This window comes from Kogia breviceps, chromosome 13 (genome assembly GCF_026419965.1).
Source record: "Kogia breviceps isolate mKogBre1 chromosome 13, mKogBre1 haplotype 1, whole genome shotgun sequence".
NCBI classification, from domain to species: domain Eukaryota; kingdom Metazoa; phylum Chordata; class Mammalia; order Artiodactyla; family Physeteridae; genus Kogia; species Kogia breviceps.
In genome coordinates, this window is record NC_081322.1 from 65,536,393 (window position 1) to 65,561,085 (window position 24,693).

Sequence of the window (24,693 nt, forward strand, 5' to 3'; positions counted from 1 at the left end):
TTTTTACATGTAATTACAAGTTTGGATGTGTTGAAGCCTGAGTTTTATTTGTTCTTTTTGTTGTTCTGTATTGGTTTTTGTGAGGATACACTAAGAGGTTTGGATGTACATGGCCTCATTGCTTCAAACTACCCAGAATTCATCTCCCCTTTACTTCTGAGTCAGTATTTGATATGGCAGAAGCTATGTAACTTTGTTAGTGTAGAATGTAATTCTAACAATAAATTACAACAATACCTTGGGAGAAATTACATGCTCTAACTTGGTTTTTTTGACTGATCCAATACAAGCAGGCAGACAAACTGGGAAGTATAATCACACTGTCTTCCAGCTCTCAATTAAAAGGGTACCATAACCGTTTTTTTTCTTTAATAGTCTGTATAAAATAGTATGGAGTGATTATAGAATTTTTAGCATGGGAGCCAAAAAATGGCAACCTGGCAGACAGGAAGAAAACTTATCAGTTGTTCACCACCCACCCCAATCTTTTCCAAAGTGCATCTCTGGAGCTAGATCATTGGCTGGAGGTTAGAGCTGTAAATATGGCTTTGAAGACCATTAACTTACTGATGGTTTTGGTCCATAGGAATGCATCAATCAAAGGGCGATAAGTTTAGAGAAAGAAAAGCAAAAAAACAAAAGCAAAACAAAAAAAACTATCTTCAGAAGGGAATTAATGTTGGAAGGAAGAAGGGAACAGCCCACCCAAAACAGGAGGAGACCCCAGAACATGCAGTATGTCAGAGAAAATGCCGGTGAGGATGTCAACCAGATATGGATGGCCAGTAATGTGAGATCCTCCAGGTAGGCTGAGCAAGATGAAGAGTGAACTTGGAATCTTCTCTCTTACGTAGTGTCACCTGTGGGCTCAAAATGGATTTCCAAATATAGAGTCTAGTTCTCAGATTTCAAAGTCTTTTCTGGTGTTTAAAGCTGATTGCCAAAGTCTTGACAACTGAGGTGGGAGCATTAATCTTTTGACATCTTAAATCCATTTCATTGTTCTGTTTCTAATTAAAGGGGAAAACCTAGTGACTACTTATTCTTTCTTTTCAGAATTGTCATTATGATCTTAATTCTACTGACCACTCCCTGTTTTATCTGTATACTTAAGTATCCTAAAACACCCAGTTGGGAAATGCCTTACCTTTGTTGATGTAGGTTTAACTCAGGAATATGTTCAAACTGGGCTTTTGAATGCAAACTGCAGTACTCTAACATCTTGTAGGTACCTAACTATGCTCAGAAATCATTACAATTTTTGGCTCAGCGTCTTAATATTCCCTCCACTTTTTATTGAAGTATAGTTGATTTATAATATTATATTAGTTTCAGGTGTACAACATAGTGATTCAGTATTTTTATAGATTTTTTTTCTCTCCACTTGTAAGAGTTAGGCTTTGATTCTTTCCTGAATTCTGAGCAAGACTGGAGATTGGGGGATAGATATTTAGTGCTTCTGGGGAGAGAGATGGCTTAGGTCATGGTTCTGTGACATACTACAAGATCAAAAGCATCACAGCTAGATTTGTAAGCATTTGGAAAAATTGAGGTCATAATTAGGTAATATGAGATCTTAAACATAGTTGAAAAAGACTTCAAATAGGCAATTTTTCGATGTAACTTAGAGTTCAGGTTTCTTTACTATGTAAAATGGAATTAGTAATATCTGTCCTCATAAGCTTGCAAGATGATTATAAGAACTGCCTAAGAGAGCATACTTGAAAATACTGTGCTAATTCATCTCAGTTTCCAACATTTGCTTCTCTTCTCAAGCCGCCCCCCCAACCCTATTCCCTGCATTTTCAGCAAACAACCTTATCTCTCTCTTTAAAAAAAAATAATTGTAGGATGCAAGCACAGATTATCTATTTTCACTGCAAGCCTGTAAACTTATTTAAATCTATACCTATGCGTTCCTCCTCTGCTATTCAGAAGTCTTACACATGCATGCTCTTAACCCCATACACTTCTGTGTCCTTCAGCACTTTGTTCCATTAAATTGCCTATTCTCTCTGTTATATCCTCAGTCTCCAACTCTTTACTGACTTTCTCCTCAGCCTGTAACTTCTTCCTTTATCCTGTATTTTTTTTTTTTTTTTTTGGTACGCGGGCCTCTCACTGTTGTGGCCTCTCCCGTTGCAGAGCACAGGCTCCGGACAAGCAGGCTCAGTGGCCATGGCTCATGGGCCCAGCCGCTCCGCGGCATGTGGGATCCTCCCAGACCGGTGCACGAACCCGTGTCCCCTGCATCGGCAGGCAGACTCTCAACCACTGCGCCACCAGGGAAGCCCAATCCTGTATTTTCCTTTAACTTTTCTTTCCTTCTTAGCCAAGCTTTTAGTTTCACCTTAAGCTCCATTCACCAAGGCCATAAAAGCTCTGTAGTCCTAGGGTGCTGTGCCTGGAGGTCTTACCCCATAACATTTGAATCTATAAAATGGATCCACATCACTGATTAAACAGGGCTAATTATCTTGAAAAGATTTTTATACTTTGGCTTTTGAAGTCATTTGGCAATGAGTGGCTCACTTATAATTGATTATGATTTCTTGGCAATTATTATGCTTACTTAGGAATTTTTGTGAAGTGAAAAACTCTAACTTAAAAATTGTTTTCAAATGCAATGAAATGTTTATACAAAACTTATCAGTTAATAATGTTAATTTATATACATTTAATTAAAAATTGATTTTAATTTTCAGCTCTTAGACATTTTTGTAGACTCTTGAAAGCATATAGTCCTAGGCACTTATGGCTATATGTCCGTTTACTCCTAAGTCCACAGCTGGCTTTAGCCACACTTCTTTACTGAAATTGTTCTGTCAAAAGCCATCATTGACCTCAGTAATACCACATCCATCCACTTGTCAGCACCTGTTATACTGGACCTCGCTGCTGTATTTCATATTGTTGATCACACCTTCCTTCTTGAAACTCCTTACCCCAGGGATTCCATGTTCTTCTTTTTTTTCTTTTCTCATCCTCCCTGACCCTTCCTTTTTGTACTTCATCATGGAATCTTTTTCTCCCCCTTAAACTTGGCAGACTCTGGCTTAGTACTTTTTTACATGTTCATTCTAAGTGATAATGCCCACCCCCCTTTTCCAGCTCTGACCTCTGTTGAGAGCTTCAGGCCTGCTTATTCAGCTCTATGCTGGATGCAGGCACCTAGTGTCCAAACAAACATCTCACACTGAGCTCTTTATTTCTTCCCTTCCTTCCCTCTGCAAGGCTTGCTTATTTATCTACATTATTTGTCTCAGTTAATGAGAACAGTATCTCTAGTCAAGTCTGAAACCTGGAGTTCTCCTTTTTTCCTACAGAATTGGTAAACATTTTCCCAATATGAAGTGGAGTAAGAAAACTTAAACCAAATTGCTTCACTGGCAGTATATAGAAGCGACATCATTTTACTTCCAGAAATAGGATTTTAATTTTAACATACATTATAGCTACTATTACTGTTCCACCTTCATAGTAAATGTAACTGGGGCTACTAATCATATATTCCAATGTAGGATTATCAAAGACTTTCTTATGCAAAGGAAAATGAATAGAACAAAGAAAACAAAATGATTTGAAAAACTTTAATTCTTGAATGTATGTGTATATGTATGCATATTTGTAACTCTCATCACATATTGAAAATACGACTTTTAATTGTACTAATGCCTTGTGTGAGTTTAGTCTCTCATTACTTTTGTGTGGTGACCACTCATTAGAAAGGTCAGAAAAGGTGCATTTTGGGTAGATTTTTACACCATGTGATATGAGTTAAATTTATCCTCTGAAGAATTTAAATCTCAGTGGATTGATGATATTTTTAGTGGCAGAAAAATTATTTTAAAACAAAAAAGATTTGAGACGTAAGACCAACAGTAACCTGTTTAGTTTTTAGCACTGATAATTATACAGATGTCACTCTAGATGCTGTATGGCTAGTTTTTGTAATGTAAACTCTTCAAATATAAGTTTTTGTTTACTTGCTAATTTATATTTTGTTTAGTTTTTAAAGCTTTTAAAATAGTTTATATGGTGGGCATGATATCAAAACCGACACTATGATGGATATTTTAGTTTTATAAATTGCAAGTTCCATATTTTTTTACATGGATCTATTATCATATCTAATAGGGAAAATCTTTAAGTCCTTTATCTGTATAGTAGTTCTTTATGCTTCATCAAGTAAGTAATAAAGATCTAGAAAGTAATGTATATAACAGATTTGAAATTATTTTGTATGGCTTAGGTTAAATAAAAACTCCAACCTTTTGGAAAAAATATCAGAACTCTCTGCAGCTGATGGGCAATATATTCTGTAAAAGTAGTCATTGGTTCTTTTTAAAACTTCACTGAAGATAGTACTAAATTTAAAATATTTCAGAGTGGATTATTTCCATTCTTTTATGAATGTTATCATCATAGGTTTTAGCATATTATCTTTCTTCTGATGTACTTTCCATTGGGTTAGTGCTTCTTCTGTCAAGCCATATTTGCTGTACCAGCCACACCTAAGTATGGTTTGAGTTCTAAATGCTAGTGTTTGGTTTTATACCAAGTAGATCATTTCATAAACACAGGCAGAAATCAACAAGCCATAAGTACATATGACAGCCAAACAAAAATAAAAGTTGCTATAATTATGTTTCTTCATTAGGAAGAACATTTTGTCTCTTCCATGTTGTAGCAAATATTTCTCAGATAAAGATAGAGCTTTCATACATTGCTAAAGCTAAAACGATTAGTTTAGCCTCAAACAGAGTAACACTCTTCTGTTTCATGATACTTTTATAAATATTCTAACCTTTAACATTTTAAAATCAGTGGTCTTTGGTAATAAAAAACCAAATAGCAGGGTTTTTTTTTAGACTTACAGATTTTTTTTTGGCAAGAAAGATATGAAGTGAATTTTAATTCCAGTGTTTTCAAACTGTACTCATGTACAGCTTGTATGATGTGAAACTCTTTGTCCATAGCAGCAATTTTAATGTTTCCAACTCAACTGTTAAGCTCCTTTTTGGATATAAAATGGTTCAGCTGTACTCTGCTTTAAAACTCAGGCGTATTTTACAGAATGGCTGTTATCTGTCAGCCATTGTGGTAGACAGTTTGGAATATCTTGCTGAGGAAATGATAAAAGCAAAGGCTTAAAGAGAAATAGAAGCACACGAAGGAACCCTGAGCATGTCAGTTGTGTTGGCGTAGTGGGAGATACGTAGTCACGAAAATAGCTGTGGGGTAGTGAAAGATACATGTTGAAGGGACTAACTGTGGGTTGCCGCATTCCCAGGTAACACAGGAGTTAGGGCCACAGACTATGAAGCCAGACCGCCTTTAACCCTCTGTATAAGCTTGAACAAGTTATTTTAAAACTGTGTGGCTCAGTGTCCTCATCTGCAAAATGGAGATAACAATAGTACCTACTGCATTAAGATTGCTGTGAGGATTAGGTGAGTTAACATACACAAATTCTGGCACAGAGTAAATGCTATATAAGTGTTTGCTACTATAGTCATCATTATCATCGCCAGAATGGATGGTGACGGAAGAGCATCTCTGTGGGCTTGAGGCCCATTTCAGCTCCAGTCTTCAAGGGTAAGATAATTTTTATTTTACGACAACAAAACAGGCAGCCTCAACCTGGCCTTTTGTTGGCCCCTGCCTCCTTGGAGTTCAGTTTCTTAGTGACGGTGTGAAACTGTTTGTCAACGTGTTCTCCGGTACATAACATTTACATTCATAGTTCTAGCTCTGAGTTCTAAAAATATAAATACAAGGTAAGAGTATTTTATCAATGCTTCTCTTGTGTGTAGACCTGATAATGACACCATTTGAGTTTACGAACAATTTATTATTCAACATAAAACACAGTGAGGGCTGACCAGTAGTGTGCTGATAGGTATTTAACAAACCAGCTCTTTAGGTGGGTGGGGGGAGCCTGATGTGTAGTGTTTGAGGTAGGAGTTCAATGGTGTCAGTACCCCCACCAGGGCAGTATCAAGCTACCTGTGTGATATGATGTCGGTAAGCATGGGGTCGGGAAGAGATGTGTGCATTCAGCTCTCACAAGCCACTATGAGCTGGCTCCGGCACTCTGCTGGGACTGACCCTAGACCTAAATGCTTGCTATCTTAATAATTATTGATTTTTTTAAAACTTCTGTAATTATATATGCATATGTCTACATTTTCATTGAAAAATGTCTAGAAAGGAAAGGCATACACCAGGTAAACTTTACTTAAGCATTCTCTACCTCCTCTCCTTTCAGGGGATTTCTGCCCCCTTGGCAGAATGTTTTTTCCCTTCAGTCCATCTTAGATTTCTAGAACTTTCACATTGTCTCCGTGGGCTTCTAGAAGAACATTCTTACCCATTTATTCATATGGAGGTAAAAGGGCTTAAGGCTTAACGTGTATGTTTTCCTAGTTACACTTACACTTTAAGTGGCACCTTCAGTAATTCTTAGTGGGGACATATTTGATTTTGTGGCAATGGTGGAAGACAACACTGGCATTTGGTGGGCAGGGACCAGGCATAAGGTCCTGCAATGGCAATGACAGTCCCTACAGTTAGGAATTGGCTCCCCTTCCTCCAGTGTCGGAAGTGCCCCGATTGGATTGGATTTCAGGCAGTCAGAACACTGAGTGGGATAAGGCCAAGAGGAGACGAGTCTTTATTATGCCGAAAATCCTTCCACATCAATATCTGTTCTTACGTTTAACTTCTTAGTTTTGGTTATCTGGGTCTAACTTATATTTTCACACAACACTGCTATGGGGCGTGTGCTCATTTTATGCAGAAGACAGTGACTCAGAGAGAGAGAAAGACTGGCTGATGTCACATAGAGCCAACTTGAACCTAGATCTTCTATTTCCAGTCTTTTTATGATACTTGTTACCTGAAAACATCTTATAAGCCTAGGGCTCTTATATTTGTGATCAAAATTGCTAAAAACAAGCAGAATCACTAAAAGACTCAAGTCATGTTGTCTGTAGTTTATTTTTAGATAGCTCAGCAGATATTATTTTATATGTGTATGTGTAGAGAGAGAAAGATAAAGCAAATGTGGCAAAATTTTAACAACTGGTAAATCTAGGTGAAGGGTATATGGATGTTCAGTATATTATTCTTTGAATTTTTCTGTGGGTTGGTAATTCAAAATAAAAACATCTGAGAGAAAAATAAGCTGTATTTGCTCATGTAAAAATAAGATGCTGAAAATGTTTCTTACTATCAATACCTTTAAATTAATTATTAAATGTGATATTTAATTATAATGTTTAATTGTAAAATAAGATAAATAGCTTTATTATGTTGCATAAGTGTGAAAATGGCCTTTAGGTGGATTGTAGTGAACTTAGAAGCCTAACAAAGCAGCAGACAGAGAAATACCTTTTATCTTTGTCACATTTACTCTCGTGGGATTTGCCTTTATACAATAAGTGTCTTTACTTTGGTGTGCATGATGGGCTTTTTTTGATCCTTATGATTAGTAGCACAGAGATTTCCACGAGCAGATACTTCTTTTTCTTCCCCTTCCCCATAAAAAAAGGTCAGCCAAAGTAAACAGAGAGTATAGCTGAATATGTACTCTGTCTCACAAACCTTTCATTTCAACTTTACCTAGTCCCCCTTACTCACAAAAAAAGGTCAGTTAAAGTAAATAGATAAGAAATGTGGCTGAATGTGAGCTCCTGTGCAGGCTTCAAATGATCATTTTACTTCATCTTTTAAGATAGTTGCTTTTAATTTTCCTCTACATTTGTTCTTCAAACCACAAGAAATTGTGTGGCTAATGATATGATAGATACTAACTGTTAATATTTGTAGGAACTACGACTGTATTCTTAAAATGATCCAAGAGTTGTTTAATGTTCCATGCCTTTCAGACATCTTAGATACAAATGTCTTTGTAACTCTATCACATTTTTTGCTTTGTAGCAAAGGTTCACTAAACTTCATCACTGATATTAAGAAAGCATCTTAATATAGTCATCTTTGGTTTCTCTTTTAATAATGAGAATATTTGCATTCACACCTTTGTTTAATTCTTCCAAGGATATTTTAGTACGAAATATATTTTATGTTAATAAAGCATGTTGCCTGATTACAGGGTAGGACTTATCTGTTTTCCTTTTCCTTGTTCTGTCCCTGGCATCCGGGGCATGGATACACTAAATAATTGTTTATAAATGTAAGTGAATTTAAATTATATGAAAATATATGATATCCTTTGGTAACTCTTATCTTAAAAGCCTGCAAAAGATTGTATTTAAATGAGGTTTTCACTTTAATTATGTTTGAAGTAGTAATTAATAAAACCAAATTTAAAACAGAAAGTCCTATTGAGATAAGAAAATGATATTTTTGAAGGAGAAAACTTGCTGTTCTCTTGTATTTAACTCAGTAATGCCTAGATTGCAAAATTTTACTGTTGAACAAAACTTGGACTCTTTTATTGGTATCCTGATTATTAACTAAAGTTACAGAAAGATGTTTTTATTTTTTTCTACAATCAATTGTAATATGCACTTTACTGTTAAATCTCTTTAAGCTTTATGTTCGTAATGCCTAAGATATTTGTAGGTATGAACCAGTAACTCCCAAGTTCGTTGATATGTCCCCAAAGATTTTTTCCATTTGACTTGTTTAAATTAGAAAATTCTTAAGGTAATTATTCTCATACTGGAAATATCTTTTGATGAAGTGAAGCATAACTTTGCTAGTTAAATGCCAGGTGAAAAATGAAAATAATTTCCTATAAAATGAAGCAACATACATTAATTAGAAAAAATGTGTAAGACTTTGGATTTCAAATACCTTGATTTATAACTGCAGAACATTTTTCAGAATTATTTAGTACTAACATTTTTCTTTAAGAATCACATCAAATCCATGTCTAATTCAAAACCTAATGCAAGCACATGAAGAAATAGATTTAAAAGGAGTGAGGACGCTGGTCAGAATGGCCATCATCAAAAAATCTACAAACAATAAATGCTGGAGAGAGTGTGGAGAAAATGGAACCCTCTTGCACTGTTGGTGGAAATGTAAATTGATACAGCCACTACAGAGAACAGTATGGAGGTTCCTTAAAAAATTGAAAACAGAACTACCATATGACCTAGCAGTCCCACTACTGGGCATATACCCTGAGAAAACCATAATTCAAAAAGAGTCATGTACCACAATGTTCATTGCGGAACTGTTTACAATAGCCAGGACATGGAAGCAACGTAAGTGTCCATCAACAGATGAATGGATAAAGAAGCTGTGGCACATATATGCAATGGAATATTACTCAGCCGTAAAAAGGAACGAAACTGAGTTATTTGTAGTGAGGTGGATGGACCTAGAGACTGTCATACAGAGTGAAGTAAGTCAGAAAGAGAAAAACAAATACCATATGCTAACACACATATATGGAATCTAAAAAAAAAAAAAAAGGTTCTGAAGAACCTAGGGGCAGGACAGGAATAACGATGCAGATGTAGAGCATGGACTTGAGGACACGGGGAGGGGGAAGGGTAAGCTGGGACGAAGTGAGAGAGTAGCACCGACATATATACACTAGCAAATGTAAAATAGCTAGCTAGTGGGAAGCAGCTGCATAGCACAGGTAGATCAGCTTGGTGCTATGTGACCACTTAGAGGGGTGGGATAGGGAGTGTGGGAGGGAGTCTCAAGAGAGAGGGTATATGGGGATATATGTATACATATAGCCGGTTCACTTTGTTCTACAGCGGAAACTAACACAACATTGTAAAGCCATTATACTCCAATAAAGATGTTTTTTTAAAAAAAGCCACCCTGGGAAACCGTAAAAATAAATAAATAAAAGGAGTGAGGAATGTTAAGCCTTAGCTTAATGCAGTAGAAGTCACCGCTTTGAACTCTGAATTGTGCTGATTAGTTGCAACAGAAAAGTTATGGATAATTTTAAAAGTGTTGTGTAGTGTCAAAAGGCAACTGAGTGGATTTTGTTGTATATATTTATACAACATCTAATGTAAATGTTGCTTTGCCTCATCTTCCACAGTAGGAAGTCAGAAGGTAAAATCTGAAAATGAAAATAATGAATTCTGTGTGCATATTATTTAGAAAATATGGACTAAAATATCAGAAGAAACAGCTAAAAGAATTTAAAGTGATTGCCTCTGAGGTGAAGGGTTGAGGAGGTGCAGCAGGAAGCGGCTGCTCTTTGTCATGAACCTTGTAGAAGCAATGGACTCTAATCTGTCCAATTATGGTTTTTAAGAAAAAAGTTATAGAGCAGGGAACCTCAGTGTTTTCCTCTTAGTGACTTGCATGCATAGTCAGTCTCTTTATTTAGATCAAGGGTGGGGGGGTACTACCTGTCAGCTGTTAGTAGTTTACTCTGTCCCCTGAGAACTCAGGGATAAATAATTCACCCTTGAGGGCTGTCCTGAAACCGCAGTGTAGAATGTGGGAATACTAAATGTTCTAAAACTGAATTCTTAGAGATTTGACCTAATAGAATGAACTGTATGGAGAATAAAAACCAATTATTAATCTGTTTTCATCTTGAACAAAATTCAGTATCGTCCCTTTTCTTTCTTCACTATCAGATCGTGTGTGTGTGTGTGTGCACATGTGTGTGTGTAAAACAGTAACCATCTTGAACTATGTTCAAGAGAAAAGGGGAATATTTCTCAAAATATGGGATCCCTCCGAGTCCAAGGGCAGGAGTGTAGCAGAACCTAAGGAAAGTACTAAAACTGCTTTACTCCAAATGCCTGCTTGATCATTTCTCCTCTTTCTGCAGGCTGATTTTTTTTTTCTTTTTTTCCCCTTAAGCTTTCACGTCCAATCACCGGAAAAGAAACAGAATGACTTGGTCTGCTCTGTCTCTGTTTTTCTCTGTCCCACCCTTATTCGTGTCCGTCTTCTTCCCCTCACCCCCGTCACTGGATCCATCCTCCTCCGAGGAGAGAGTTGTTCAGCAAAGGAGATCCTTGTAATCTGTGCAGACATTTCACAGCCTGATAACCCAAGTGGGTTTATTCACAAATGCTTAGCTGCTGAGGTGAAGACATTAAGTATTTCATGGTGATAGAGCTAATCACTGACCAGAGCACAGGCAGGCGGCTGCTGTGAGTTTAATGTTCTTCAGCACTGAGGTGGGGAGGGTCTACTGCAGCCTCATCTGATCGTGTTAATCACATTATCGTCTGTACTCCTGTGAAATGCTCTTCTGCTCCAGGTTGGCACCAGTTACAGTTGAGATGTACATAGACTGTTCTTATCCCTGAGATACTGATACTACTCCACGAGTAGATAGTGTTCTTACCATTTCTTTTTTAGTTTCTTTTTTTTTTTTTTTTTTTGCGGTATGCGGGCCTCTCACTGTTGTGGCCTCTCCCGTTGCGGAGCACAGGCTCCGGACGCGCAGGCCTAGCGGCCATGGCTCACGGGCTTAGTTGCTCCGCGGCATGTGGGATCTTCCCGGACCAGGGCACGAACCCGTGTCTCCTGCATTGGCAGGCGGATTCTCAACCACTGCACCACCAGAGAAGCCCTAGTTTCTTTTTTAGTCAGATATTTGTTTGGAACTTTACTGCGAAATTATTTCATGGTTCTTCAGTTTGTACCAGTAAGCAGTAAACAAACCCAGCGTGAGTTTTTCTTTTTCCTTTATCTCCTCTTGTTGAGTTGTGGCATTCTTCAGAAAGTCATCTGCCTCCCTATGGATCGCAGCCATAAATACTTCCAGAACAGGCCTTGCATCAGCTAATGGTTTTCTTTAATTTGTCAAAGTACTCTAGGCCTTGTGGCGTATGGTTCCTGGGCTTAATGTTTATTGTGATGAAGTAGAGTCAGCCCATCTAAAATACTGATCTAATTAAAATCTTAATTGAAATATTATTATTAATTCATTTAGGTAAAGAAGCTTAAGTCTAGAATTTTATCATATTTAACCCTGAAAATTTGTAAATATGGTATGGTTTCCGGATATCTGTAATTCAGTGTTCTAAAAGTCATCTGTGAAAATTGTTAAGTAATTCTTCAAAATTAATCATATAGCCTTCATTTAGCAGGCAGTTAGTATTTTTTTTTTTTTTGGTACACGGGCCTCTCACTGTTGTGGCCTCTCCAGTTGCGGAGCACAGGCTCCGGACACGCTCCGCACACGCAGGCTCAGCGGCCATGGCTCCCGGGCCCAGCCGCTCTGCAGCATGTGGGATCTTCCCACACCGGGGCACGAACCCGTGTCCCCTGCATCGGCAGGCGGACTCTCAACCACTGCGCCACCAGGGAAGCCCCGGTCAGTATTTTTTTAAAGTTTCTCAGTTGATTCCAGTACAGTCAAGGTTGAGAACCACTGCCCTATTGGCCTCACCTTCTGCCTGAAATCACTACTGTTTCTAATGGGAATTTATCAGATCTGTATCTTGAAATAAGTTAAGTTTGAGAAGTACTGCTTTGGATGGTGATTCCCAAACCTAGCTGGTTGAGCATCAGCATTTCCTGTGAAATGCTTTCTGGATTCCTTTCAGACCCAGTCAATTGGAATTCTCAGGAAAATATTCCTCAGCAAAGCTGGGGAATGTGTATTTTCTGAATGTCTGGTATAGGAGTTTTTGATACATCATTTGGGAACCACATCAAAAGGTGATTTAAAAGTTACCTTATTTGTGAGGTTGGCCTTAATTATCTGTCTTGTCCTTAATATCCTCACTTAATTTTTTCATCCATTCATGAAATATTCTTTGGGTGTCCATGTGTCAGACAGATACTTTTTTTTTTTCTTTTTTGCGGTACGCGGGCCTCTCACTGCCGTGGCCTTTCCCGTTGCGGAGCACAGGCTCCGGACGCGCAGGCTCAGCGGCCACGGCTCACGGGCCCAGCCGCGCCGCGACACGTGGGATCTTCCCGGACCGGGACACGAACCCGCGTCCCCTGCATCGGCAGGCGGGCTCTCAACCACTGCGCCACCAGGGAAGCCCAGACAGATACTTTTATACATGTAAGAGATACAAATAGATACTGTCCCTGAATTCAAGGAACTTAGTGCCTATTAGAGGAAAATAGATCTATAAATAAATAAATGCATGGAAGCATTGTAAGTATTATGATAGAAGCCAGAAACATGGGAATCATTCTTGATTTCTTCTGTCCTATTAATTCTTCTGCCTAAATTTATCTCCAATCCATGAACCTTTCTTAACCTTCACTGTTACCATTAATTCCGAGCTGCTTTCTCTGCTTTCCACCTGGCTAACTCCTCAACCTTCAGATTTCAGCTCAGTGTCACTTCCTTGGGAGTTCATTCTTACATCCTTCTGCATTATCTTTTGGGGCATTTGTTAATTGCAATTACATTTGTGTTTTTGTGATTAAAAAGAAAATGTCAGTCTACCCCACTGGATTGTGGGCTGTGGAAGGGCTGAGGCCAGGTCTCTCTTGCTTCTGGTACTTATACCTCACACATTCTAGGGCTTATAAATTGTTGAATGAGTAAGTAATTAAATAATGAGAAAAGAAGCTGTTGTTACATTTTTGCTCATCACTCTAGAGAATGCTGGACCCAAATAGTGCAAACAGAGGGAATAACCATGGTGCAGTTTGCTTAAAATTTCAAAAACACTAGATGACTATGAGTTACTAATAAAGAACCTAAAATGCCTTCTGATCACTAAAAAATTAAATTATGAGCAGTGTGAAAACAAAAATCTCACAATTACTATCTGATTACTAATTAATAACTAATTTAAATTAATGTACATGCAAGGCATTGAACAGTTGCCAAAACATTTCCCCATCTTTTTCTTGTAGTTAGGAAAGACTCACAAAGAGTTAATAACTAACTCAAGTTGAAAACAGGAAAGAAAAAGGAAGAACTTTGAAAAATATTTTAAACCCTCTGCTGAATTCACCTGGAGGCTTAATTTCAAAAGCATTGGTATAGAGATTTCAAATTATATTTTAATCAAGTAAAAAGTAATTTCAGCTTAATATTTGAAATAATTTTGATGCTTTATTTGACACAGTGCTACATGCTTGCTTTGTTCAAGAATTGTGCAGTCAGAACAAAAAGGAACTCAACCAAGACATTGTACTATGATGAATTTTTCTCTCCATCTCCAATTTAAATGAAAAATGTCCCTACAGTTCTGTAATATTTTTAATCATTGGAGGCCTGTCCAGTATATTTACTTCCCATGAGAGAGCTTAAATAGTCAGTGATTTCATCAGCAAAGAGACAAAAAGGCACCAAGTAGTATATGTGCTGGACCAGAACAAACATTTCACTTAAAAATAATGTGCCTTATTTGACCACTTAATGATATATGTAGCCTGACTTCTCCCATATTAAAAGGAGCCCATTTTACTTGTGCGATAGGTGCATGAAGGCTCTCAGATATATAGAACTTTGGGGGCCCTAGAGTCCAGAGGAAGATTGCAAGGAGAGACCTTGCCCACTTGCTTAACTGCAATCGTGAGAAAACCTGGAGAAAAGCTCGCCTCCTCCTTACAGTTCACTCCTTCCTGCTGGAACTTGAACGGAGATAGATAAAAAAATTCTGGCAGTGTACATGTCAAACTGTTGACAGTGGTTGCCCTTGGAGGGTGGGAATGAGGAAAGAAAGACATACATTTCTTTTGTTATTTATTGAAAAGGCCATTTATGATTAAAAAACAAATTATAGTTTATAGTCATAGTGCTCAGCTTTTGGTTTTCTCAATTTATTTAGCTTATGCAATTTACTGTATTCAACTTGATGGGTGTTTTTGTTTCTTTTTCCAACTTGATGTTTTTGATAAGACATTTTAATTTACTAAAAGTTATTAATATTAATATTGCTTTTTGTGGTTTTCCTGGCGGCTCCTCCCTTTGAGGTTAAGAAAATTGAAGCTCGGGTTCTCCCTGTTTCACACACCCTCTAAGGCAAAAGCTGGATTCATGTTCCACGTCCTCCTCTGGGTTTCAGTGTTCACATAGTTTTTACCTGCGTGTTCCTCACTGATGCTTTTGTGAAGTTTTTGTGGTGTTTGTTTTTCTGTATTATGTAGGATCTTGGTTTTTTTCAGTAAGGATGCTGGTCTAGGCACCTAGTCAGCTATTCTGCTGGGAATGAACCTCCCATCATTTTTGCAGCATAATATACACTTTGTATATTACATAGTTTCTATCAGAGAGCTATGAAATGGTATCATAGCCAATAGCGCTTTTATGTCATTCACTAGACTAGCCCTCCCTTCATCAAATACTAACCTTAGAGTTTTAGCATGCGTTTTGTTTGATGAGGTTTTTCTTGCAAAATGCAGATAAATACTTGATAGTTTTTCCTGTATTAAAATTAGGCTGGTATGAATCTGTGGTGTGGAACTGGGTGGGGCTGTGACTGCCTATCAACCTATGTATTAGTGCAAATTCAAATTGACTTTTTGAGTAGAATCTCAGCCCTCCTGCATGTGTGACTTTCCCTGTCACGCTTATTCAAGCTAAAGGTGGATGCTTTCACACATGTGTCATTAGGTAACCTAATTTTCATAAGGTCCACCTCTCCTGTCCTCAGTGCAGCCTTATCCTTTAACTGGCTTAAAATAACAATAAAAACTGTTTTCCAGGAACTTGTCAGGAGGGTATAAATGAACCCTGTTGCTTTTTATTATCCCTAAAAAATGCTAAAAGAAACCAATCTTTATGGTTTGTCTAAAGAGTAACCCATCCTACTGAAATAAAAGCTCAATCGCAAATGAAGTCAGAGAGAGCTGATACCTGGATTTAATTGACCTTCCCATAGAAGGACTCTGCTAAACTACCCTTTGGGGTGATACCATTGACTCATGAGTAACAGCCCATGAAACAACATCTCTGTGTTTTCTTAAGAGATGTTGAGGATGCTCTTCATTACCTAAGCATAGGGTTTCTTCCCTGTGAACTCCCAAGGATGAATTTCCTTCTGAGATTTCCAAGAGAAATTTGGATGTAGACACTATGAATTCAGGCCCTTATCGTGTCTCCCTTTCTACTGTGGCTGATGGAAAGCTTAGCATCTCAAGGTCCTCCCTGTCAAGTATATACAACTGCAGGAATATATTTTTGTTACCAGTCTCATTGCAGGTTTGAATTTACTTTACTATCCTTACTTTTCATTTAACTTATATATTTTTGCCATATTAAATGCATATTTTAAAACCATTTTGAATATATTTTGGCACAAAGTGGGTATATACAAAATCATTTGATTATTGTTTCAAATAATGCAAATCAGTGAATAACCATAACCATGTTTCAGGAATGAAATTACACAATTACATATTTACTTTTGGTTATTCAAAATCTGGAACATTAGATTTCAGTACAATTTCTGTCTCTAGACCTGAAGGAACAAATATGCAAAGACAATGGAGATCACTATTATGATTTCTGAGAGAGACTGCAGCCTGTTCCCTCATTTGTTTGGACAGGAAAATTTTCAAAAGTAAAATCACTCTCTTTAAATATTGTGTAGATTTCAGTAATCTGATAAATGAGCTATTTATTCATTGTCTCTCTGGTACCCAACAGTGGATTATCCATAGCAACAATCCTTTTCAAACTTAATGAGAACGACTCTGTACTTATTAGGGAAATAATGCCACCAGGTTAAACAAACTGACTGTTGGTTCTGTGTATTTACTCTCTTTCAAAGAGATCTGCTAAACCTTCAGTGTGTTCCATGTCGTAGATCATTAGGGAAGCTGAATTGGATATGACTCTATGATTCTGAATATGCCATTTTTGTGGTGTGTTCAGAGTCAAATAATACAGATGATGAGCAAATAAAGCTTTAGACATAAAGTACTATTTTGTGCATTGAAAATAGGGCCAAATTCTTTTCCGTACAGTAGAAATTAGAGATATATTATGATAAATATTACCACTCCCAGTGTATAGAGGATAAATAGAATACTTAATATTGGCCCAGGAAAACATATTTCAGTTTTTCTTTACACTAGAAATTACATTGACGTGGACTCTATAAGAAAGGCTGTGCCTCAGAAAAAAGGTAGTTTCAGAATTGCAGATATTTTCATAAGAGAACAGATTCTTTTTAAAGACTTGGAATTGCTCTTGAAATGTAAATTAAAACTGCAATCTTTCCATGTCAGTTGTTGAGAAATGAAGTAGTATTTAAAAACACAAAATGTTAGAGTTCATGTAATCCAATATCCTTATTTTATAACCATGAATGCTTTTAGAAATTGCTAAAAAACCTCTATTGTCTCTCATCTCAAATGTCCTTGTACTATATAAAAAAACAAACAACCAAAACTTGTTAAGCTTCCATCCTACAAAATATGCTAATGGGAATATAATAAACTTTTGTAATGGTAGATTGTTTAATAATTCCATTTGGGTTTTGTCTTTTTATATACAGTAGAAAAGAGCACATTGTTTTCTTTATTAGATTTTTAAATGTACATTAGTAGTGGGGCTCTGCATTTATGAATTGGTTGAACCTGTTTTGATGAAATCTGCTATATTAGATATCTATTTTTTCTTAGATAAAATTTTTTGTAGTTTTAATATTTAAATTATTTCTTTTTCTTTATGTTCACAGATTCTGGAACTTTTCAAAGCCTGACCCTCTTCTTGAAACAGTGGAACATCATACAGAATTTACTTGCGGTTTAGATTTAAGTCTTCAGAGTCCTACTCAGGTAATGGATCAATCTTCTCATGTTTTTTCTACCCATACAGTTTACAAGTAGCTCTGCGTGTGGCATGTGTTGCTTTTATGAACAAGAGTTTTGCCTTTAGGGCAGAGCAAAGTACATTTACTTAATAAACCTGATCTTTTTTGCTGTATAAACTTGAGCATTTGAAATACTAGGGAAGAAGAGGTATCCAGAAACTTGGCGTACCTCTCTCCTTTTGAGAGATTGACTTGTCTGAGAGGAAAAGGAAACTTCCCCAAAAGTATTGTGCTTAACATTGTAGACCTCTTCCAGTGGGTAACAAGAGAAGAATGGAATGAGGAAGGATTGTCCCCAGAGGTTGGTGGGAGTCAAGAGTGTTTGGTCCTGGATTCAGCTGTCCCGCTAAGCATTTGAGATGACGGGCAGGTCACTTCCCTGTCAGGATTGTCACCCTCATCTCCACACCCCACGTTGGAAGAGAGGCTATACGTGAAGAACAAAGTAGAGGAGAGTGGCAACTGTTTTAATTACTAAAGTTCATATTTCCCCCCCTTTTTTTATCTTGAGGACTTAAGAGTCAATATTTTAGATTTTAAATATTCTTCAGGTTTTTTAAAAAAGCAGTTTCAGTTTTGAAAATTGTAAACTCAGGTCAGAAACACTGGACTATGTTGAGTGATAAGATACTGTATAATAAAGACTATGTGAAAACACCAACATATCAATGGAACAAAGTAATATGTGGAAATTCTATAGTATGACTAAGAAGTTATGCATTTATGATAAATTTTAGAAGTTAGACAAAAAGCAAATTACATTTCTCAATACTGTATTCTTAAGTTTAAGTGAATACATGGGTTTCTTTTTATTTTAGGAGTTCAAGACAATTCTTAGTTTAAAATATTTTCATTAGACATTAGAATATTCTCATTAACATTAGAATAATTGTTTGAAAATGACTTAACAGCATCTAAGAAGAGAACAAATTGAAATAGTGAGGGGTGAAATGGCATTATCTTTAATGTGTATACAATGTGCTGTAAATGTACTAGTTCTTTTTCTGAGAAAAACATTTATTATAGATGATTTTTTAGTGAAATAATTATACCCGTTTGCTATCCCAGTTTTAAAAAGTTGTAATGTACCTATTGAAATATGGCAATACCCAAAAAATGACCCTAAATAGATATCTTCCTTCTCATATATTTCTATTAACCCATCTCTATGATCCCCAGACTGTGGCCTGAGGTAACACATGTGCCTCTGTGACACATGGCAGTTCCTCACCCAGGTCTTGAAGAGAGCCAAATGTTGAATTAGTGTTCTCACTTTCTTCAGATAAGTACCTCGAAGTGTAATTCCTGGATCATATAGTAGTTCTATTTTTAATTTTCTGAGGAATCTCCAATATTTTTTTCCATAGTGGCTACACCAATTTGCATTCCCACCAACAGTGTATAAAGGTTCCCTTTTCTCCACATCCTCACCAATGCTTATTATTATTATTATTTGGCTGCGTTGGGTCTTCGTTGCTGTGCACGGGCTTACGCTAGTTGTGGTGAGCAGGGGCTACACTTTGTTGAGGTGCATGAGCTTCTCTTTGCAGTGACTTCCCTTGTTGCGGAGCACGGGCTCTAGTGCACAGGCTTCAGTATTGCAGCACGCAGGCCCTAGAGCATGCGGGCTTCAGTAGTTGTGCCACATGGGCTCAGTAGTTGTGACCCGTGGGCTCTAGAGCTCAAGCTCAATAGTTGTGGTGCACGGGCTTAGTTGCTCTGTGGCATGTGGAATCTTCCCAGACCAGGGATCGAACCCGAGTACCCTGCATTGGCAGGCGGATTCTTAACCACTGCACCACCAGAGAAGTCCTAGAGTTAATTTTTGTGTATGCTGTAAGATAGTGGTCCAGTTTCATTCTTTTGCACGTGGCTGTCCAGTGACTTGTGTTTTTAAAGATTATTCTAGCTGTTGTGGGAAAATAGACCATAGGTATGATTGGAAACGGGGAGGTCATATTGGAGTATCTTGGAGTAATCAGGCAAAAGACAATGGTGACTTAAAATCTAAGAGATGTAGAGATGGAAAGATTCAGAATAAATTGCTGGATGTTTCATATGGTTCAACTTAATAGTTTGGAGATAGTGATTGTAGGATTTGCTACTGGATTGTAAATAGGCTATGAGAAAAACAGAAGAATCAATTTGGATTTGGATCTGGAAAACAAGGTGAGATAGGGGAAGAGGAAGGAACTTCAAATAGGAACAATTGAGAGTTGTGTTTCAAATCTCCTGTTAGACATTCAAATGGAGATAGGCAGTTTGATAGAGGCTGTCCACCTCAGGGAAGAGTTTAGGGCTAGAGACACAAATATGGCAATTTTTAGCGTATAAATGGCTTCAAAAGTTTGGAGGCAGAGTGAAATTATCTGGAGAGAATATATGGAAGAAGAGGCTCAGAAAAAACTAGAAGACTGAAAGAAGAGAATTCCAGCAAAGGGGATTGAGAAGGAATGACTAGTGAAGTAGAAGAAAAACTATAAAAGTATGGTATCTTTGAAGTTCAAAGAAAATAGTAGTTCAAGGAGGAGAAAAATCATACATGCTGCTGGTGGGAATATAAAATGTTGCCATCACTTTGGAAAAGTTTGACAGTTTCTTAAAAAGTTAAATGTAAATTTACCGTACACCTCAGCAATTACACTCTTAGATATATACTCAAAAGAAATGAAAATACGTGTCCACATAAAGACTTGTATGTGAATGTTCATAGCCAGAAAGTAGAAGTAATCCAAATGTCCATCAACTGGTGAATGAATAAACGAAATGTGGTATACCAATGCTACAACATGGATGAATCCCCAAAGTATTATGCTAAGTGAAAGAAGCCAGATACAAAAGACTACATATTGTATAATTTTGTTTACATAAAATGTCCAGAAAATGCAAATCTATAAAGATAGAAAGGAGATTAGTGGTTACTTGGGGAAGGAGCTGAGAATGGGAATTATCTGCAGACGAACACAAAGGGTCTTTAGGGATTGATGGAAATGTTCTAAAACTGAATTGTGGTAATAGTTATACAGCTGTGTAATGATACTAAAAATCATTGAATTGTACACTTAAAATGGGTGAATTTTATGGTATTTAATTTATATTGGGTTGGCCAAAAAGTTCATTCGGGTTTTTCCATAAGATGTTTCTGAAAAACCTGAATGAACTTTTTTGCCAACCCAATACCTCGGTGAAGCTGTTTAAAAAAAGAGAGATAGGGCTTCCCTGGTGGCGCAGTGGTTGAGAATCTGCCTGCCGATGCAGGGGACACGGGTTCGTGCCCTGGTCCGGGAAGATCCCACATGCTGCGGAGCGGCTGGGCCTGTGAGCCATGGCCGCTGAGCCTGCGCGTGCGGAGCCTGTGCTCTGCAACGGGAGAGACCACAACAGTGAGAGGCCCGCGTACCACAAAAAAAAAAAAAAAGAGAGAGAGATAGAATGGAAAAAGTTGTGATTTTTCCTAAGATGTAAAAAGATGAAAATCTTTTCACTGTAAAAATAAGAAAAAAGGCAGATAAACTATAAAATCAGAACTTTGTGAACCCATCAGAGAGCTGAGGTGGCAGGGAAAACAAGTAGCCTGAAATTCAAAGAGAGACAGACCGCTTCCTCTAAGGAGAGATGGGACACTAGGACTATTTTACCTGTGACAAAGCACAGGAAGAAGACACAGATGCTATACAAAAGGGATATAGTGGAAAAAGTGAACAATGTGTGAACAAATGAGGGATTTCAGCAGAGAGATGAAAATTTAAGAAAGTCAAATGAAAATAGAAAAAATTTAGAAGTACAGTACAAGGTATACAGCCCTTCAATATACTCATCAGTAAATTTAGAGATAGGTCACTAGAAACTACTCAAGCTGAAACAATAGGAGAAAACAAGAATGAGGGAAGTAAAAGAGAGCAGAACATCCAGGAACTATGGGACAGTATCAGATTGGAGTCCAGAAGGAAGGAAAGAATAGGGAAGAAGTATTTAAAGAAAAATTTCCAGGGAATTCCCTGGCAGTCCAGTGGTTAGGACTCAGTGATTTTACTGCTGTGGCCCGGGTTCATTCCCTGGCTGGGGAACTAAGATCCTGCAAGCTGCGTGGCATGGCCAAAAAAAAAGAAAAAAGAAAATTTTCCAAAATAATAGAAGTTGTCAAACCACAGATCCAAGAAGTCCAGAGAAATTTCAAGCGGGATTTAGACAAAGAATCAAAACATCAAGGCATACCCATATTCAAACTGCTAAAAAGCAAAGATAAGGAGAAAATTTTAAAGGTAGACAGAGGACAAAAGAAACATATCCAGAAGACTAGAGATAAGAATTACAGCAGACTTCTTGTCATAAATCATATAGGCCAGACGATGATGAAATGTCTTTTTTTAAAGTACTGAATGAAACAACTGTGAACCCATAATTCTATACCCAGTGAAAGTACCATTTGAATATAAAGAGAAAATAAGGAAATTTTCAGACAAAGGAAAGCTGAGAGCACATCTCTGCTGTAAGAAATGTTAAAGGAAGTTCTGTGCAAAGAAATAAGCCCAGACCAAAACATGAAACTATGGAAAGAGAGAAAAGGAGGGAGGGAGAGAGGGAGGGAGGGAGGGAGGAAGGAAGGAAGGGAGGAGGGAAGGGAGGGAAGGAAGAAGAAAGGAAGGGAAGGAAGGGAGGGAAAGAAGGAGAGAGAAAAACAACCTCTGGAAATGGCAAAAATGAAGTAAATATACAAGACATTTTTTAAGTTAATTTTATCACTCTGAAAAATAATTAACTGCCTAAAGCAAAAGTAGTATTGTATTCAATACATTTGTGTACAATATATTGTAAGGTTTTTAATATATGCAAAAGTAAAATATAGGACAATAATACAACAAGGGAGGAGTTAGAAATATACTGTTGTAAAGGCATTTACTACATGTGAAGTGCTATACTATTTGAAGGTAGATTGTGATAAATTCAAGATGTATATTGTAAACCCTATGGTAACCTCTAAGAAATTTTTTAAAAAGAGCTATCATTAATAAGCCAGTGGTGGAGATGATTATTTTAAAAATAAATTACTTCAACATAATAAAAGCCACATAGAAAAATCCTAAGCCAACATCACACTCATTGGTGAAAGACTGAAAGGGTTTTCTTTAAGATCAGGGATAAGACAAGGATGTTCACTTCTACCACTTCTGTTCAACATAATATTGGAAGTCCTAGCCAGAGCGATTAGTCAAGGAAAAGAAATAAAAGGTGTCTAAATTGGAAAGAAAGAAGTAAAATTATATCTGTTCTCAGATGACATGATTCTATATGTGGAAACCTTTGAATCCAACCATTTCAACAATTATATTAAATGTAAATGGTGTAAACACCGAAATTAAAAGACATTAAAAGTGATGGATGTGTGAGGGACTTTGCGAAGACTAGGTCAAGATTAGTGTCCTAACAGATTTGGGGTTTGAAGAAGAGGTTTTCTGACTCCAAGTCCTAGGATTCGTTTACTTGCTGTATGACATTTTCAGTGATTAGTTTATCCTGTTCTTCTCCATTTTATTTATACTGTGTCTTGGACTCTAAACTTTCCTTTCAAACTAAGATTATGATCCCAACCATATGTTTTTTTTTTTAAAAAAACATATCTAACATTAACACATTTTAACCTAAACATTTATTTTTATTATTAATGTATAGTTTTTTTTTTAAACATCTTTATTGGAGTATAACTGTTTTACAATAGTGTGTTAGTTTTCCCTTTACAACAAAGTGAATCAGTTATACATATACATATGTTCCCATATCTCTTCCCTCTTGCATCACCCTCTCTCCCACCCTCCCTATCCCACCCCTCTAGGTAGTCACAAAGCACAGAGGTGATCTCCCTGTGCTATGCGGCAGCTTCCCACTAGCTATCTAATTTACATTTGATAGTGTATATATGTCCCTGCCACTATCTTACCAAGTAACATTAAACTCCTTTCTAGGGGAAATAAGAATCAAGTTCTTAGTGCATATCCCTATTTTTTTCTCAGTTATCTATTGCTATGTAACAAACTCCCCCACAATTTAGTGGCTGAAACAACAATTTTCTTTGCTCACAGTTCAGTGAGTCAACAATTTGGGCGGAGCTCAGCCAAGCAGTTCCTCTGTTGGTGTCTCATGTGGCTCCAGTCATCTGGTGGCTTAACCAGGATTGGGTGGTCTAAGATGGCCTCACATAGATGTGTAGGGTGTAGCACTGGTTGCTTTCTGATCCATGTGTCTCTAGATAAGTCCAGGTTTCTTCACCTAGCAGTTGTAGCTTTCCAGGAGGGCGAGAGCAAAAGCTGCAAGGTGTCTTCAGGACTAGACTTTGAAGTCACACAGCATTCCTTCTGTGGCAAAGCAAGTTACAAGGCCAGCTCAGATTCAGAGAGTGACAGAAAGACTCCACCTCTTATTGGGGGTAGCTGCAAAGAATTTGTAGCCATTTAAAATCTACCACATTTACCTTTTGTTGGTATAGTTGGTAGTTTAAGTTATTTTTGACATATAATATTTATCCTTTATTCTCACAAATATGTATTCAAGTTTACTGGTTGCATGTTAATTTAATTTCACTCTTTGTTCATAGTTTATTCTCTTAGAAAGTATCTTTCTCTCACCTCTTAGAAAGTACCTTTCCATCTGCTTTCAAAAACTTGTCATCTCTGTGATGATCTTAACAGCTGTGAGACTTTGCTGATGTTACTTTTGGGCTCCTGTGTCTTAATATATTCCCTGTCTTAAAAGAGATTTTTCTTGTATTTATAATTTTATATTTATAATTCTCTTTTTAGCTTCTCCATTCTTAGAGATCTGAAAAATGAGATCCAAAGACATTCTTGTATTATAACCTTCTTTCTTTTTGACAGAGTGTAAGATCTTGTCTTTAAAGGTTTAAAACTTGACAAATAAGTGTCTGGGGTCATTCTTTAAGGGTAATTGCTGGGAAATACTCTGTGCCCTCTTGTTAACCAGGCTGAAA

At 37.1% G+C, this 24,693-nt stretch overlaps 1 protein-coding gene across 1 annotated transcript in view; it reads left to right on the plus strand.

Moving 5' to 3' along the window:
- PEX7 (peroxisomal biogenesis factor 7) overlaps nucleotides 1-24,693 on the plus strand; it is an 83,961-nt gene that overhangs the window by 42,163 nt on the left and 17,105 nt on the right. Inside the window, exon 9 of the mRNA XM_059083989.2 lies at nucleotides 17,577-17,676. Within this exon, the coding sequence (XP_058939972.1) occupies nucleotides 17,577-17,676 (100 nt within the window). The remainder of the gene's footprint in view (nucleotides 1-17,576; nucleotides 17,677-24,693) is intronic.